The 18538-nt window shown below is 41.6% G+C and overlaps 1 protein-coding gene across 2 annotated transcripts in view; it reads left to right on the top strand.

Moving 5' to 3' along the window:
• Positions 1–18538, top strand: part of LOC132845498 (dipeptidyl aminopeptidase-like protein 6) — a 184562-nt gene that overhangs the window by 155757 nt on the left and 10267 nt on the right. For both annotated transcript variants that reach the window (XM_060869505.1, XM_060869504.1), the window contains exons 13-22: positions 1768–1875; positions 3348–3439; positions 5433–5480; positions 5763–5881; positions 7288–7335; positions 10740–10838; positions 11207–11276; positions 15024–15218; positions 16086–16140; positions 16871–16970. In XM_060869505.1, the coding sequence (XP_060725488.1) occupies positions 1768–1875; positions 3348–3439; positions 5433–5480; positions 5763–5881; positions 7288–7335; positions 10740–10838; positions 11207–11276; positions 15024–15218; positions 16086–16140; positions 16871–16970 (934 nt within the window). The remainder of the gene's footprint in view (positions 1–1767; positions 1876–3347; positions 3440–5432; positions 5481–5762; positions 5882–7287; positions 7336–10739; positions 10839–11206; positions 11277–15023; positions 15219–16085; positions 16141–16870; positions 16971–18538) is intronic.

The following is an 18538-nucleotide window of genomic DNA, read 5'->3' as shown; positions in this document are numbered from 1 at the left end:
TTAAAGCTTCAGACTCACCATCACTACACTATTAAAGCTTCACACTCACCATCACTACATTATTAAAGCTTCAGTCTCACCACCATCACTACACTATTAAAGCTTCAGACTCACCATCACTACATTATTAAAGCTTCAGACTCACCATCACTTCACTATTAAAGCTTCAGACTCAACATCACTACATTATTAAAGCTTCAGACTCACCATCACTACATTATTAAAGCTTCAGTCTCACCACCATCACTACACTATTAAAGCTTCAGACTCACCATCACTACATTATTAAAGCTTCAGTCTCACCATCACTACACTATTAAAGCTTCAGACTCACCATCACTACACTATTAAAGCTACAGACTCACCATCACTACACTATTAAAGCTTCAGATTCACCACCATCACTACACTATTAAAGCTTCAGACTCACCATCACTACACTATTAAAGCTTCACACTCACCATCACTACATTATTAAAGCTTCAGACTCACCATCACTACATTATTAAAGCTTCAGACTCACCATCACTACATTATTAAAGCTTCAGACTCACCATCACTACACTATTAAAGCTTCAGACTCACCATCACTACATTATTAAAGCTTCAGACTCACCATCACTACACTATTAAAGCTTCAGACTCACCATCACTACATTATTAAAGCTTCAGACTCACCATCACTACACTATTAAAGCTTCAGACTCAACATCACTACATTATTAAAGCTTCAGACTCACCATCACTACATTATTAAAGCTTCAGTCTCACCACCATCACTACATTATTAAAGCTTCAGACTCAACATCACTACACTATTAAACCTTCAGACTCACTATCACTACACTATTAAAGCTTCAGACTCACCATCACTACATTATTAAAGCTTCAGACTGACCATCACTACATTACATTACAATACATTACATTGTATAAGGTGTGTGTGTGTATGTGGTGTGTGTGTGTGTGTGTGGGTGGGTTGTGGGTGTGGGCGTGTGTGTGTGTGTGTGTGTGTGGGTGTGTGTGGGGGGGTGTGGGTATGTGTTTGTGTGTGTGTGGGTATGTGTGTGTGTGTGTGTGTCTGTTTGTGTGTGGGCACGTGTGTGTGTGGGGGTGGGGGTGGGGGGCTGGGGGTATGTGTTTGTGTGTGTGTGTGTGGGTATGTGTGTGTGTGTGTGTGTGTGTGTGTGTGTGTGTGTGTGTGTGTGTGTGTGTGTGTGTGTGTGTGTGTGTGTGTGGGTACTGTATGTGTGTGTGTGTGCTGCCTGTGTGTGTGTGTATGTGTGTGTGTGTGTGTGTGTGTGTGTGTGTGTGTGTGTGTGTGTGTGTGTGTGTGTGTGGGGGGGGGGGGTGTTTGTGTGTGTGTGTCTGTTTGTGTGTGTGGGCACGTGTGTGTGTGTGTGTGTGTGTGTGTGTGTGTGTGTGTGTGGTATTTTCTTTTTTATGAGGTTTATAAATATATATTTATAAATCTGTGTATAAGGTATTTTCCCCTCCAGCATCATCGCCCTGTGAGACCAGTCCATCATGTTCATTATAAACAACATACTACAAGATGTTTTAATGTTCTTTATGCTGTGAAAGCCGCACTGAGCTTCACAACTTGTCATTTTTATTCTCTAAAGATCTCACTGCTCGTGTAATCGAGTTAGAGTTAAATATTAAACTCCTCAGAAGGCTTGTAGCTCGACTAATAAATAAACGAGTGAATCAGTGGAGCTGTAATGAACTCTGAGATTTAAATGCAGGGGTTATTTTCTGCAACAGAATGAAGCTCCGTTATTCTCTAAAGACGGACTGAAGCTCTTCTTCACACGAGCTATTCCTCAGGGTGGGCGGGGCAAATTCTTCCACATCTCTATGGCTGTATCACAGGTATACACACACACACACACACACACACACACACACACACACCTTACAGTGATATTGCATAAGGTAATTCAATGAAGGTCTAAAAAATTCTTACTAAAATTATAAGTTTATAAATCGGAAATGTTACACTAAGTTGCCAATTTAATAGGTACACTTTCTGTTCGGGTAAACAATTCTAAACTGGCATCATGGTTATGAATTAAGTTGTTTAACATATATATAAATTATATATATAGAAAAATATGTTAAACAACTTAATTCATATATATATATATTTATTTATATAGGACACATACAGTTTAAGATACACATATACTGTGTATCAGCGCATATGGAATGTATTGAGTGTAAAGTAGTGAGTGTTCAGCTTGTATAACTGTAAAGTAGTGAGTGTTCAGCTTGTATAACTGTAAAGTAGTGAGTGTTCAGCTTGTATAACTGTAAAGTAGTGAGTGTTCAGCTTGTATAACAGTGTAAAGTAGTGAGTGTTCAGCTTGTATAACAGTGTAAAGTAGTGAGTGTAAATGGCTAATTGGGCCCAATTTGGATATTTTCACTTAGAGGTGTACTTACTTATGTGTCCATCGGTTTAGACATTAATGGCTGTGTTGATTTATTTTGAGGGGACAGCAAATGTACACTGTTATACAAGCTGAACACTCACTACTTTACACTGTTATACAAGCTGAACACTCACTACTTTACACTGTTATACAAGCTGAACACTCACTACTTTACACTGTTATACAAGCTGAACACTCACTACTTTACACTGTTATACAAGCTGAACACTCACTACTTTACACTGTTATACACACTGAACACTCACTACTTTACACTGTTATACAAGCTGAACACTCACTACTTTACACTGTTATACAAGCTGAACACTCACTACATTACACTGTTATACACACTGAACACTCACTACTTTACACTGTTATACACACTGAACATTAGAGCCCAGGGTCATTTCTTCAGTGTTGTCACATGAAAAGTTATAATAAAATATTTACACACACGTGAGGGTGCACTTACTTCTGTAAGATACTGTATGTTACTCTGATTGGTCAGAAGGTGATGAATCATTTTCTTTCACAGCAGCTTTGACATAATTATAAAATTTTACATGGTTATTTTTTTGTTTGTTAAATGTGATGTTCCATGGGTCTGGTTGTACTTTTTGTTCCATGGGTCTGGTTTTATTTTACAGATAGTAATTCTTTGACACAGGAATGTGTTTATTTATAATCCACATGCACTTTAATCACATGAAAAAACTCTAAATTAAACTATAAAACGTGATTATTCCTACGATCTTAATTATACATGACACCTTAATATTATGCATCACAAACTGACTAGCTTTGAGAAGGATGAGGATAATATATGTGTGTGCGTGCGTGCATGCGTACGTGTGTGTGTGTGTGAGTGTGTGTGTGTGTTTAATATTGTTTATTTGTATCCTTCAGCCCAACAGCAGCTCAGACACTCTGCAGTCCATCACATCAGGAGACTGGGACGTCACTCACATTCTTGCCTACAACGAGGACAAACAGCTAATGTACGAACAAACACACACACAACCACACACACACACACACACACACACCGACATACCCATACATGCATATACTAAATCCGACTCGAACGCACTGCACGGTGAGAGTTTAGAAACTGCTGCGTCCTTGTTTTCACTGAGACGTGGTTCAGCGACAGAGTTCCGGACGTCACCATCCAGCTCGATGGGCTCACCTCGTTTGGTGCCGACAGAAACGCAGCTCTGTGCGGTGACGCTTGTGGTGGTGGTGGTGTGTGTTTTCATTGTCAGAGTGTACATTCCCACCAGCGCTAATGCTAAAGAGGCTCTATGTGAATTCTATGGGGTAATTAGCGATCTCAGAATTTTCACCCCGACAGACTGTTTATCATCGCCGGTGATTTCAATCATATAAATCTCAAGTCAGTGCTTCCTAAATGCCATCAGTATGTGGACTTTCCTACGAGAGGCTAAAACACACTGCATCTTGTTTACATAAACATTCCTGGTACGTATTCGCCCCGCCCCCACCTCGGCTACTCAGACCACATCTCTGTTACGCTAATTCCAGCATACAGACCACTCGTCAGACTCTAAACCGGTTCTGGCCAGGATTTACACTGAACATACAGTATTTACACTGAACATACAGTATTTAAACTGAACATACAGTATTTACACTGAACATACAGTATTTACACTGAAAATACAGTATTTACACTGAACATACAGTATTTAAACTGAACATACAGTATTTACACTGAACATACAGTATTTACACTGAACATACAGTATTTAAACTGAACACACAGTATTTAAACTGAACACACAGTATTTACACTGAACATACAGTATTTAAACTGAACACACAGTATTTACACTGAACATACAGTATTTAAACCGAACACACAGTATTTAAACTGAACACACAGTATTTACACTGAACATACAGTATTTACACTGAACATACAGTATTTAAACTGAACATACAGTATTTACACTGAACACACAGTATTTAAACTGAACATACAGTATTTACACTGAACACACAGTATTTACACTGAACATACAGTATTTACACTGAACACACAGTATTTACACTGAACATACAGTATTTACACTGAACATACAGTATTTACACTGAACATACAGTATTTAAACTGAACACACAGTATTTAAACTGAACACACAGTATTTACACTGAACATACTGTATTTAAACTGAACATACAGTATTTACACTGAACACACAGTATTTAAACTGAACACACAGTATTTACACTGAACACACAGTATTTACACTGAACATACAGTATTTAAACTGAACACACAGTATTTAAACTGAACACAGTATTTACACTGAACATACAGCTTTTAAACTGAACACACAGTATTTAAACTGAACACACAGTATTTACACTGAACATACAGTATTTAAACTGAACATACAGTATTTACACTGGTCAGTGCTGGTTTTTTGTATTGTCTTTTGTCTAATGTCTTGTATTGTTTGTCTGCACTGTCTTTTGTCCTGCACTGTCTTGTCTGTCTTGTCTGTTTTGTCCTGCACTGTCTTGTCTGTCTTGTCCTGCACTGTCTTGTCTGTCTTGTCCTGCACTGTCTTGTCTGTCTTGTCCTGCACTGTCTTGTTTGTCTTGTCCTGCACTGTCTTGTCTGTCTTGTCCTGCACTGTCTTGTTTGTCTTGTCCTACACTGTGTACACCAGGTCACACAGATACACTTTATGTATCTAGGACACTTACTAAGTCCTTATAGCCCTGTCTGTGTGTTATGTAGCTCCCTGATCCTGGAGAAACGTTGTCTCATGTTACTGTGTACTGTAACAGCTTTATATGGTTGTAATGACAATAAAAGCTTCTTGACTTGACTCTTGACTTGACATGCACACACAGACACATAACCACACACCCTCACACACCCTCACACACACATACACACACATAAAGTGTTTTGTTAGCACATTTTAACGTTTCAGTGCTGCATGTTGTGTCTAACAGATACTTCCTAAGCACAGAGGATGATCCTAAACGACGACACCTGTACAGGTACGGCTCACACGTTCCTTCTTATAAGAATAATCTGAACACTTGATCTTACAGTAACAACAGTGACTCTGTATGACAGCACAGTACTGCCGAATTCTGGACTCTGATTGGTCAGATGGTGGTGATTAATTCTCTAGTAGCGCAGGTTTATATTAATGCCATCGTTTCTATAGTAACGGCTCGTTCACAGGAGTTGATATGGTGGATTTTTCTGGCAGGAGAAATGTGTTTATGTGTCATCATATAAATCTGAGCTTCATGTTGACGTTGTGTTTGTTTCAGCGCTGATACTGTCGGGCCTTTCAACCGCCGCTGTCTCTCCTGTGACTTCACTGATAGCTGTGGATATGTGAGCGGCTCCTTCAGCCACAACATGGTCTTTTTCCTGCTCACCTGTAAAGGTAAACATTTACTCTTCCTCTCTCTCTATCTCTCTCTCTGTCTGTCTCTCTGTCTCTCTCTCTCTCTCTCTCTCTGTCTCTCTGTCTCTCTGTCTCTCTCTCTCTCTCTCTCTCTCTCTCTATCTCTCTCTCTGTCTGTCTCTCTGTCTCTCTGTCTGTCTCTCTCTCTTTGTCTCTCTCTCTGTCTCTCTGTCTCTCTGTCTCTCTCTGTCTCTCTCTCTCTCTCTCTCTCTCTCTCTCTCACTCTCTCTCTCTCTCTCTTTCTCACTCTCTCTCTCTCTCTCTCTCTCTCTCTCACTCTCTCTCTCTCTCTCTTTCTCACTCTCTCTCTCTCTCTCTCTCTCTCTCTCTCTCTCTCTCTCTCTCTCTCTCTCTCTCTCTCTCACATCTGTCTGTTCTTCCCAATAAACATCATCAAAATGTAATTGAATCAATTTGTTTGCCTCAGATTTTCTTTTTTCTTTTTATTTTTGGATTCTAAATTGCTCTTGGAGATTTTTCATGTAAATAAACTTTTAATTAAAGGTTAAATTATTAAACACTTAGTTCAGCGTTTACATGTTTGTAGCCCTCTCACTCAATCCCCTTTGTGGAGAATGTGATGTCCTACATTAAATCCGTATCAACAACCCACACCATGCACAGGAGGAGAATCGGTGATGGTGTTTACTAGATTGTTACCTTAGTGATGTGTCTACAAAAGCACTATAGCTGGTCAGTATGTCTCTGACTCAGGTTCATGTGCTATGTAGCAGTGCTGCTAATGTGAGCTCAGACTCCTGCACCATATAACTGTAGATGTAAGTCAATGTACACTTGGCTTTAATGCCCTGTGAGATGTACCATAACGTTCAGACATATACTGAACATGCATAACAGTGCTTAGCATCATTAGTATAGACTCCATCTTATCGTAGTGAAATGAAACAGGTTGAAAACAAGCCGTGCAGCTGCATTATGGATCGTTTACAGAGGATGAATTGTGTTCATATGTAGACCTGATAGAGAGAGCTGCAGTAGTCCAGTGTTGACATGACAAGAGACTGAACATGTACCTGAACAGCCTGTGTGGGAAAAAATGACTGAATCCTTCTGATGTTGTAGAGAAGAAACCGACATGTGCGAGTCACGTTAGTAACATGTGAGGAAAAGGACAGTTGAGTGTCTGTGATTATCACAAGGTTGTGAGCTGTGACTGAATGCTGTGATATTGCACGATCATGACCTGGGAATGGATCACCTGGGATGATCAGCAGTTAGGTTCTGCTGAAACTGAGCTTCAGCTGATGAGCCGTCATGCACAATGATATGTCTGCCAGACATGCTGAGATCCGAGCAGAAGCTGTGGTGAACTCAAGAAAATAAAAAAATAGAAATAAATAATGTTTTTGGTGTTTTGATTTCAGGTCCCGGAGTGCCATTTGTGTCGGTCTACAGCACCCAGGAGCGACAGAGTGAGTACTGTGTGTGTGTGTGTGTGTGTGTGTGTGTGTGTGTGTGTGTGTGTGTATACACAGCTGCAGATCCAGCACGTCCTCATCATGCATGCAGTCCATGCCGCTGGTCTCTCCGCAGGCATCTGAGTGGAATTATATGAGGATGGATTTGAGCAGAGAGCTCTCACAGCTGATTGGATTACTGAAGAACTCTCTGTGCGTTCATGAAATATGACCTCTTTGTGTAAGAGCGTTATAATTTAGTTATTTATCAAAAAAAAACACCTTGTCAAATCGCAGGTCATGGAATGGTAACGTAGAGCGGTTTTAAAAAAGTCATCATGAGGTGAAAAAAACACGAGAGAAAATACATAGAGTTTGTTTTCTTTCTGGAAGATTTTCAGAGTTCCTGATGTACAGTAAACTTGGATTGTGCAGTGAAATGGATCTGAACTTCTAGTGGGATTGTTCATGTGGTAACATTTACACACCAGTTTATTAAATTTAATAAAGATTGATAAATGAGCCCTGGTGGACTTCCTGGTTGTCAAAACATCACTGCTAGGATACCAGTGGCTCCTCCGAGGGGAGAAAAGGTTCTTTACATGGAGAGGAGTTTCAAACCAGTCAAATCCAAGACCTTGTTCCTGAGGAATTGAAGAGTGTCCGATAAGCACCACTTGTCTGAGAACCAGCTTGTGAAGAGCTTGGGGAAGATCTTTCACTGCACCCTGAGAGCCACTGTGGTGGTGGTCCAGGCAACTCAGCTTTGGAAGCATGACTAACAGAAGTGGACCTCTTGGATTTATCTGCATGGAATCCTGCTAAGACGTCTTTGGCCGCTGCTGATATACGAAGTTCCAATGACTGTTGTTGAAGGCTTTGAGCAAAAAATCAAACAGTTCCTTCACAGGTTGCTAGGCCTCACTAAGAAGCTGCAGCTTATGCCTAATGTCCTGACAAAGGAAGTTAAGCTCACCAGAGCCGGATAGATAAGCTGGTTTCTATACAAGTTCCTCAATACAGCAAAGTGGGGAGAGAGAAAGAGATGTCAGCTAACTGATCCAGGGAGATATCAATGGAGAAATAGAAGATGAATGCTGCAGAAGAACTACTTGTATGTCAAAGAGAAGAGCTTAGACTAATTGGGATTATACACCTGCCCACAGCTTTGGAAGTCAGAACCTGCTAGACTCATGTTTCTGTCCCAGTCAGTGTATGATGTCCTCAAAAGCCCATTCAACCCATCTTGTTGGGTCTAGGCAAGACCTGAGCATGCCCTCTGCACCAGAGAAGAGGTTCCTTGGAGAAAGTGCAAAAGATCAAGTCTTCAGAGAATAGAGGTGCTGTTGGTGCTATGGCCAGGTTCTGAAGGTTGTAACTGACACCATCTGCACCAGAATCCAACAGAGCAAACATCATCTTCCAACAACATATAACATAACTTTTGTCAGGGTCGGAGAAAAACCACAAGCAGAGCTCAGGGCATCGTTGGGGAGCTGAAGGTTGGCCTCAGGAAGCAGTTGAAGTTTCCAGATCTCATTGCAAGGAGATCCATCAGGTTCTGATTGTTTAATTTACATGCTTTTGTTGGAACTCACGGTCTCCTGGGAAGACCATTCTGAAAAGTTCTGATCTGGTCTGATCCAAGCTCAGTGAAGCTGTCTGCAAAGGGCTTTACAGGATATTCCCTACATACAGTAGGACACTCTATATCAGAGGTTTGCAGGAAAGAAGAGCCATCGAGAACATAAGTAAAGCTGTAGAAACAGTGTCAAGGTGGCTAAGGTTGAAGATGGGTGATCCACGGTGTAGACTGATCACCTCTGCCTGGGTTACTCAGGTGACCCGCTGATGACCCTGGGTTCATAACAGAGGACGTGTCCAAGTCGTATCTTCTGGTGCTTAAAGAAACTATTTCTAGAATAAACAGAATAAGTACAGAATAACAAACAAAGGTGCATCAGTTTGATATAAATTTGCATTCAAACACTGTTTCACTAACAAAACACATACAATGTTCTGGGACCTCCACTGTGTGTGTGTGTGTGTGTGTGTGTGTGTCTGTGTGTGATATCTGCTTGTGCTCTGATAACCCCATTTAAAGTCCAAATCTTTTTACACTGCGTAGGTTTAATTGTAATTTATTGTTTTACAGCTCTTATGAATTCAGTGACTGCCTCAGTGATTAGCATGATAATGTTAGCGTTCTGCTCTGTTCACATCCTCATGCTATCAGCAGTAACAGACGCTTGCTGGGTTTTTTTCTCCCCGCATTTATCTCAGTTTGATACGCGTTCCTGTAAACAAACTGCAAATTACATTCGGCTTTCTGTACACAGAATGCTTAATCTGACGAGATGTTTACAGAGTTATGCTGAGGATGAAGTCAGGTTTGAGGTTAAAGCTTCCTTAGTGTTAGTTGCACTAACATTAGTGTACTTCATTACTAATGAAAGAACCTGAGGTGGAATAGAAGTATTTTCCTAAAATGAGTTCATTGTTGTCACTTACATTATAGCAGCTATAACAACTCGTCCCCTCAGCAGTCTCTCTATTTATTCTCATCTTCAAGTTAATAAGAGAAACATCTCAGCCTGTTACGTTACCTTAGAAACCACAAGGAAGTGTAAACATGTGGGAAATTGTGGGAAACCTTTGAGATCCAGCTTCACCTCACACTGGAGACTCCTTAATTCATTCATTCATTCATTTTCTACCGCTTATCCGAACTACCTCAGGTCACGGGGAGCCTGTGCCTATCTCAGGTGTCATCGGGCATCAAGGCAGGATACACCCTGGACGGAGCACCAACCCATCACAGGGCACACACACACACACACTCTCATTCACTCACACAATCACACACTAGGGCCAATTTTCCAGAGATGACAATCATCCTACCATGCATGTCTTTGGACCGGGGGAGGAAACCGGAGTACCCGGAGGAAACCCCTGAGGCACGGGGAGAACATGCAAACTCCACACACACAAGGCGGAGGCGGGAATCGAACCCCCAACCGTGGAGGTGTGAGGCCAACGTGCTAACCACTAAGCCACCGTGACCCCCACTCCTTAATTCATTCAAATATTTTGTTTAGAAAATAAATCACTCTTTATACATCTAGAGGTTTCACTTATTCATTGTTTAACATGGAAATGTTTTTAGTCAGTTCTTTACTTTTAAAGAAAAAAAAAGGAGAGCTAATGCTAATTCCTGTAGCAATGGCATGTTTATTAGCATGCGTTATTAGCATGAATCATTTGTAAATACTGTAAAGTTAATACTGACTCTTCAGTACTAGTTAATAATGTTAATAAAATTATTAGTTAATAAAATAGTTCAGCAGATTATTCAACTTAAATGTTTACATTAAGGGATGTTATAGTAAAGCTCCAGGTTTGTGTGTGCTTTCATACAGAGCTGTTGGACATTGAACTGAACCTCAACCTCCAGCGCACTGTGGACTCCATGCAGATGCCCAGAGTGGAGTATAGAGAGATAGACGTCGAGGATTACGGTACGTAGATAGACTCATCCTTCATCATTCACAGCTGGGATACGAGTCAATGCGATAACACCCACGTCTGATTTACACACAGGTTATAGAGCAGATGCATGTAGTGAAATAAATCAATAAATAAATCAGTAGGATGTAAAGAGCAAGTAATAAATTACTGCTATTCTTGAAATGTTTGTAAATGAAATGACTCACCTACATGAGTGAGTTTGTTTTACTTGTACACATTATTTATATGACTAATATTCAGCCATCACACAAAAATTAGCCTTAATGCTTTTGTTAGCTTCCTGTGTTACATTTACATTTCTGGTGGTTAGTTAACGTTAAGTACATTGTTTAACATTATTAATTATGTTGTTCTTCAGTTTTGACATTGCAGATCCTGAAACCTGCCAGCTTTGTAGATACAGCACACTACCCTCTACTGCTGCTTGTGTGAGTCTCAGAACACCTTAAATCATACACATATTACACTACACTGAGCTCCTGCGGTCTGATACACAGGAATGTTATTGATTTTGCCAAAATAGCATTTTGTGTTTCAACATCACATCTACAAGAATTTACTTATTTATACTTTTTTAGTCAGTATTAGTCCAGTGTGGCCCAGTATCAGCCCAGTGTGGCCCAGTATCAGCCCAGTGTGGCCCAGTATCAGCCCAGTGTGGCCCAGTATCAGCCCAGTGTGGCCCAGTATTAGCCCAGTGTGGCCCAGTATTAGCCCAGTGTGGCCCAGTATCAGCCCAGTGTGGCCCAGTATTAGCCCAGTGTGGCCCAGTATTAGTCCAGTGTGGCCCAGTATTAGCCCAGTGTGGCCCAGTATCAGGCCAGTGTGGCCCAGTATTAGCCCAGTATTAGTCCAGTGTGGCCCAGTATTAGCCCAGTGTGGCCCAGTATCAGCCCAGTGTGGCCCAGTATCAGCCCAGTGTGGCCCAGTATTAGCCCAGTGTGGCCCAGTATTAGCCCAGTGTGGCCCAGTATCAGCCCAGTGTGGCCCAGTATTAGCCCAGTGTGGCCCAGTATTAGTCCAGTGTGGCCCAGTATTAGCCCAGTGTGGCCCAGTATCAGGCCAGTGTCTCCCAGTATTAGCCCAGTATTAGTCCAGTGTGGCCCAGTATTAGCCCAGTGTGGCCCAGTATCAGCCCAGAATGGCCCAGTATCAGCCCAGTGTGGCCCAGTATCAGCCCAGTGTTGCCCAGTATTAGCCCAGTGTGGCCCAGTATCAGCCCAGTGTGGCCCAGTATTAGTCCAGTGTGGCCCAGTATCAGCCCAGTGTGGCCCAGTATTAGCCCAGTGTGGCCCAGTATTAGTCCAGTGTGGCCCAGTATCAGCCCAGTGTGGCCCAGTATTAGCCCAGTGTGGCCCAGTATTAGTCCAGTGTGGCCCAGTATCAGCCCAGTGTGGCCCAGTATTAGCCCAGTGTGGCCCAGTATCAGTCCAGTGTGGCCCAGTATTAGTCCAGTGTGGCCCAGTATTAGTCCAGTGTGGCCCAGTATTAGCCCAGTGTGGCCCAGTATCAGCCCAGTGTGGCCCAGTATTAGTCCAGTGTGGCCCAGTATCAGCCCAGTGTGGCCCAGTATTAGTCCAGTGTGGCCCAGTATTAGCCCAGTGTGGCCCAGTATCAGCCCAGTGTGGCCCAGTATTAGTCCAGTGTGGCCCAGTATCAGCCCAGTGTGGCCCAGTATTAGCCCAGTGTGGCCCAGTATCAGCCCAGTGTGGCCCAGTATTAGCCCAGTGTGGCCCAGTATTAGCCCAGTGTGGCCCAGTATTAGTCCAGTGTGGCCCAGTATTAGTCCAGTGTGGCCCAGTATTAGCCCAGTGTGGCCCAGTATTAGCCCAGTGTGGCCCAGTATTAGCCCAGTGTGGCCCAGTATTAGTCCAGTGTGGCCCAGTATTAGTCCAGTGTGGCCCAGTATTAGTCCAGTGTGGCCCAGTATTAGTCCAGTGTGGCCCAGTATCAGTCCAGTGTGGCCCAGTGTGGGGTCAGAGGTCCAAACTGAGGAACTTTGGTAGACTTTCCTGGTTATTATTTTCCACATAGACATATCTGGTGTTTTTCAGCAGAAACTAAAGGATTTTTAAAACACTGGTAAATGTTTAAAGGAGGAATTTTAGATTAGGTTATTATGACAACAAATCTGTCAGCTGTTCCAGCTGTAACATAAATAACAAGATAATATTTATGTCCTCTTTCTAATATGTTATTGTTTCTATAGTAACAGATAAATGTCTATACAGTAACAGCCATTTAGAAACAGCTCTATTGAAAAAGCTCTATAGTAACAGCTGTATAAAAACAGATCTGTAGTAACAGCTGTAAAGTAATAGCTCTATTCTAACTGCTCTTTTGTAAAAGCTCTATTGTAACCACTTTGTAGTAACGGCTCTGTAATAACAGCTCTACAGTAACAGATCTATAATAACTGTTCTATAGTAACAGCTCTATTGCATCAGATCTATAATAACTGTTTACTACGAACTCTTTAATAACAGCTCTATTGCAACAGCTCTGGAGTAACATCTCTATAATAACTGTTCTATTGTAACAACTCTTTAATAACAGCTCTATTGTAACAGCTCTCTAGTTATAGCTCTATAATAACAGCTCTGTAGTAACAGCTCTGTAATAACTGTTCTATTGTTACAGCTCTATTGTAACAGCACTTTAGTAAGAGTTCTATTATAACAGCTCTGTAGTAACAGCTCTGTAGTAACAGCTCTGTAGTAACAGCTCTGTAATAACTGTTCTATTGTTACAGCTCTATTGTAACAGCACTTTAGTAAGAGTTCTATTATAACAGCTCTGTAGTAACAGCTCTGTAGTAACAGGTCTGTAATAACTGTTCTATTGTTACAGCTCTATTGTAAAATCACTTTAGTAAGAGTTCTTTTGTAACAGCTCTGTAGTAACAGCTCTATAATAACTGTTCTATTGTAACAGCTCTGTAGTAACAGCTCTGTAATAACTGTTCTATTGTTACACCTCTATTGTAAAAGCACTTTAGTAAGAGTTCTATTATAACAGCTCTGTAGTAACAGCTCTGTAGTAACAGCTCTGTAGTAACAGCTCTGTAATAACTGTTCTATTGTTACAGCTCTATTGTAACATCACTTTAGTAAGAGTTCTATTGTAACAGCTCTGTAGTAACAGCTCTATAATAACTGTTCTATTGTAACAGCTCTGTAGTAAAAGCTCTGTAATAACTGTTCTATTGTTACACCTCTATTGTAACAGCACTTTAGTAAGAGTTCTACTATATCAGCTCTGTAGTAACAGCTCTGTAGTAACAGCTCTGTAATAACTGTTCTATTGTTACAGCTCTGTAGTAAAAGCTCTGTAATAACTGTTCTATTGTTACACCTCTATTGTAACAGCACTTTAGTAAGAGTTCTACTATATCAGCTCTGTAGTAACAGCTCTGTAGTAACAGCTCTGTAATAACTGTTCTATTGTTACAGCTCTATTGTAACATCACTTTAGTAAGAGTTCTATTGTAACAGCTCTATAGTAACATCTCTATAATAACTGTTCTATTGTAACAGCTCTGTAGTAACAGCTCTATAATAACAGCTCTATAATAAAGTCTATTGTAACAACTCTATAATAACAGCTCATTAGTTCTAACTCTATAATAACAGCTCTATACTAACAGGCACTATCACACTGGACACTGCAGTCAATTCAAGTTACTATGAGATAAGTTGATTTAAAAAAACATCTGTAATTTGTGGTATGGTGAAATTTCGTATTTTTAATGAGTGAGAACAGGAGCAGGACCTTGTTTCAAGGACGTTCCACAATATTTTAAATATCCACAGTTATTGTGGGATAACTGTCTGCCTGTCTATCTGTCTGTCTGTCTGTCTGTCTGTCTCTCTGTCTGTCTGTCTGTCTCTCTCTCCGTCTGTCTCTCTGTCTGTCTGTCTCTCTCTCTGTCTGTCTCTCTGTCTCTCTCTCTGTCTGTCTCTCTGTCTGCCTGTCTATCTGTCTGTCTGTCTATCTGTCTGTCTGTCTCTCTGTCTGTCTGTCTCTCTGTCTCTCTCTCTGTCTGTCTCTCTGTCTGCCTGTCTCTCTGTCTGTCTTTCTCTCTGTCTGCCTGTCTCTCTGTCTGCCTGTCTCTCTGTCTGCCTGTCTCTCTGTCTGCCTATCTCTCTGTCTGTCTCTCTGTCTGTCTCTCTCAGTGATGGGTCTCCAGGAAGTCAGTCCGTGTCTGAGCAGTTTCATGTGGACTGGGCCTCTGTGCTGGTCAGCAGCTTCGGTGTGATTGTTGTGCGGTGTGATGGGCGGGGCAGCGGCTTTCAGGGCACCAACCTACTCCATGCGGTTCATCGCAGACTGGGCAGGCTTGAGGAGGAGGACCAGCTGAAGGCTCTCAGGTACAGTGCTGGGAGAATACATATAGCCTTAATACTTGAGACTTACATATGCAGGTGGCACTCTACTACAACGACTGGCACCAAGCGCCCTGCTTTGTCTGCCAGTCATCTTTCCACCACACACAGTGCCCAGTGAGGTCAAGCTTAAGTCAAGCCTACGGACATAATAATAATAATAATAATAATAATAATAATAATAATAATAATAATAATAATAATAATAATAATAATTCATTCATTCATTCATTCATTCATTCATTCATTAATCACTCATCTTCTACCACTTATCCGAACTACCTCGGGTCACGGGGAGCCTGTGCCTATCTCAGGCGTCATCGGGCATCAAGGCAGGATACACCCTGGACGGAGTGCCAACCCATCGCAGGGCACACACACACACACACACACTCTCGTTCACTCACACACTAGGGACAATTTTCCAGAGATGCCAATCAACCTACCATGCATGTCTTTGGACCGGGGGAGGAAACCGGAGTACCCGGATGAAACCCCTGAGGCACGGGGAGAACATGCAAACTCCACACACACAAGGTGGAGGCGGGAATCGAACCCCCAACCCTGGAGGTGTGAGGCGAACGTGCTAACCACTATGCCACCATGCCCCCCAATAATAATAATAATAATAATAATAATAATAATAATAATAATAATAATAATAATAATAATAATAATTCCATCTATTTATTGAGTAGCTCAAAATTCTGTAGAATCAAATAGAAAGTACTAGAGTTCTAGAGTTTCTAGAAAGTTCTTGCCCATTCACTCTGATTATGTTAAAGTCAATGTGTGTAGTTCAATCAATTTCCTCTTCAACAGAAACACTGCTTCTCTGTTGTTGTTTTTCAGCATGGTAGCAAAGGAGCCGTACATCGACATAACCAGGATCGGAGCCTTCGGACAGGTACAGAACTCTCAGTGCTGTCGTTCTAGCTTCTTTAAGCTGCACGGTTCACCAACATGTATAAACATGGGGAAAAATGACAAGATGAATTCCTGGAAACTTACTTCATCCTCCATAACCTCTTTAATAATGTCAGCCTGAAGTGAAGGGATGAGTAGAAAAGAGACTAAAAGTGAAGATATATCTAGATTTATTTAAAGGAATATTTAATAAAGGAATGAGGAGTTTGGGCAGGGAGATATTATTGGGAAAAAATGTTATAGGAAAAGAGAATTATTTATTTATTTCAAAAACTTTGTGTATCTGCTTCCTTGATGGACATTTTAATAAAGAAGAGCTTTACAAGCTGAAATGTATGTAATTGGGCTGTTACAGCTTTGAACTCCATGGGTTTCTAGGACACAGATATAAAATCCCTCTGGAATATCAGATACCTTTCCCAGATTCAAAGAACTGGAGCTCTGAGTTTTTATAGAGCAAGACTTTATTTGTCACATTTACTTTACAACATGGTGAAATTCTTTCTTTCGCTTATCCAGGCTCGTTAGGAGCCCGAGGTCAGTGCACAGGGTCAGCCATGACACATCGCTCCTGGGGCAGAGAGGGTTAAGGGTCTTACTCAAGAGCTCGACAGGGGCGATGCTGAGACTTAAACCCCTGACCTTCTGATCAGTAACCAAGAGCCTTAGAGACACCACTTCTGATGTTTTGTGTGTTGTGTGTGTTACAGGTATATGGTGGATACATCACCAGCCTCCTGCTCAGCTCTGAAGCCTCCATGCTGAAGTGTGGAGCTGTTTTCTCACCCATCACTGACTTCCAGCTTTATGGTACAGCAGCAGTAACTGCATCCAAACACAGACAGTAGAGAAAATTTCTTATACTCAGGGATTTTGTCTCAGTAGTTAGTATGTTTGCTTCACACAACTGGGGTCGGGGCTTCGATTCTCACTCTCTGTGCATGGAGTTTGGAGAGGCTTCATGGTTTCCTTCAGGTTCTCTGGTTTCCTCTCTCAGTCCAAAGATATGCACTGTAGGTGACTGGCATCATTAAATTGTCCATAGTGTGTAATTGTGTGCGATTTTCCGTAGTGATGAGTTGGCACCCTGTCTGGTGTGTCCCACGTGTCATGCCCCGAGCCTCATGGTGTAGGTGATGGAGAGATAGAAGTTCCTCGTATTCTGAGTTGGTTACTCAGCTGCTGGGGTGAAGGGTGTCTGAGCTCTAAACTCTGATCGTTAAAATCAAATGCAGTAAAATGCAAAATAAAATTAAACACAGATATGATGATAAACGAGTGAGAAGATGGTGAATGTTGATGGAACAGGACTAGTTATAATAATCACGTTAATAATTATGTTGGCTTATTATTATTATTATTATTATTATTATTATTATTATTATTAGCCACAAATTTATCAAGAGTAACTCGTCCTAGGGCTTTCGAGCCACATGCACCAAATTCGGATATGTCGTAGACCCTGGTCTGAAGTTTGTTGCTACTACTTTTCTAAGCGATCGGAATTCCGGCATTCCCGGTACGGAAGCTCAAAGTGGCCTTTTTTCGTATCCACTTCCATTATAAATTTTGGAGGTTTATAACTCGGCAAGTTTTCGAGCGATTTACACCAAACTCGGACAGGTTCTTTAGGACGTTACTCCGGACAAAGTTCCGGACTCGGCGTTCCGACGGAACTTTCGGTTTTCCCGTAGTCGACGATGGAACGTCCCATAGACTTGAATGGGGAATTCCTAAAATTCCTCTAAGCTTTCACACACGCAGCGTGCGCAGAGCTCAGGCACGGCTTCTCTCCTGTGTTCTATGCAGTATAATAATAAGTAGAATCCCATAATGACTGCAGTATTGACATGAAATGTCCAAACCCTCAGTAGCCACTTTTTGCCAAAAGTATTGGCACCCCACCGGGTATACTGGTGACGTCACGTGTAGCCCCGCCCCCAGAATAAGCGAAATCAAAAATGAGCACAATATGGACATGTCATATATCAAAACACTCAGCCCAATGAGGGGAACTGCCCCACGTGTATTTTGGTCACGTCACGTGACGTCACGTGTATAGCCCCGCCCCCAAAATAAGCGAAATCAAAAATTTGCACAACATGGACATGTGACATATCAAAACACTCAGCCCAATGAGGGGAAGTGCCTCACGTGTGTTATGGTCACGTCACGTCACGTGTCGTCACGTGTCATCACGTGAAAATAAAAAATTTGCACAACATGGACATGTGACATATCAAAACACTCAACACAATGAGGGGAACTGCCCCACGTGTATTTTGGTAACGTCACGTGACGTCACGTGTAGCCCCGCCCCCAAAATAAGCGAAATCAAAAATTTGCACAACATGGACATGTGACATATCAAAACACTC

This window comes from Tachysurus vachellii, chromosome 5 (assembly GCF_030014155.1).
Source record: "Tachysurus vachellii isolate PV-2020 chromosome 5, HZAU_Pvac_v1, whole genome shotgun sequence".
Lineage (NCBI taxonomy): Eukaryota > Metazoa > Chordata > Actinopteri > Siluriformes > Bagridae > Tachysurus > Tachysurus vachellii.
This window is presented reverse-complemented; position numbering and strand designations above follow the sequence as displayed.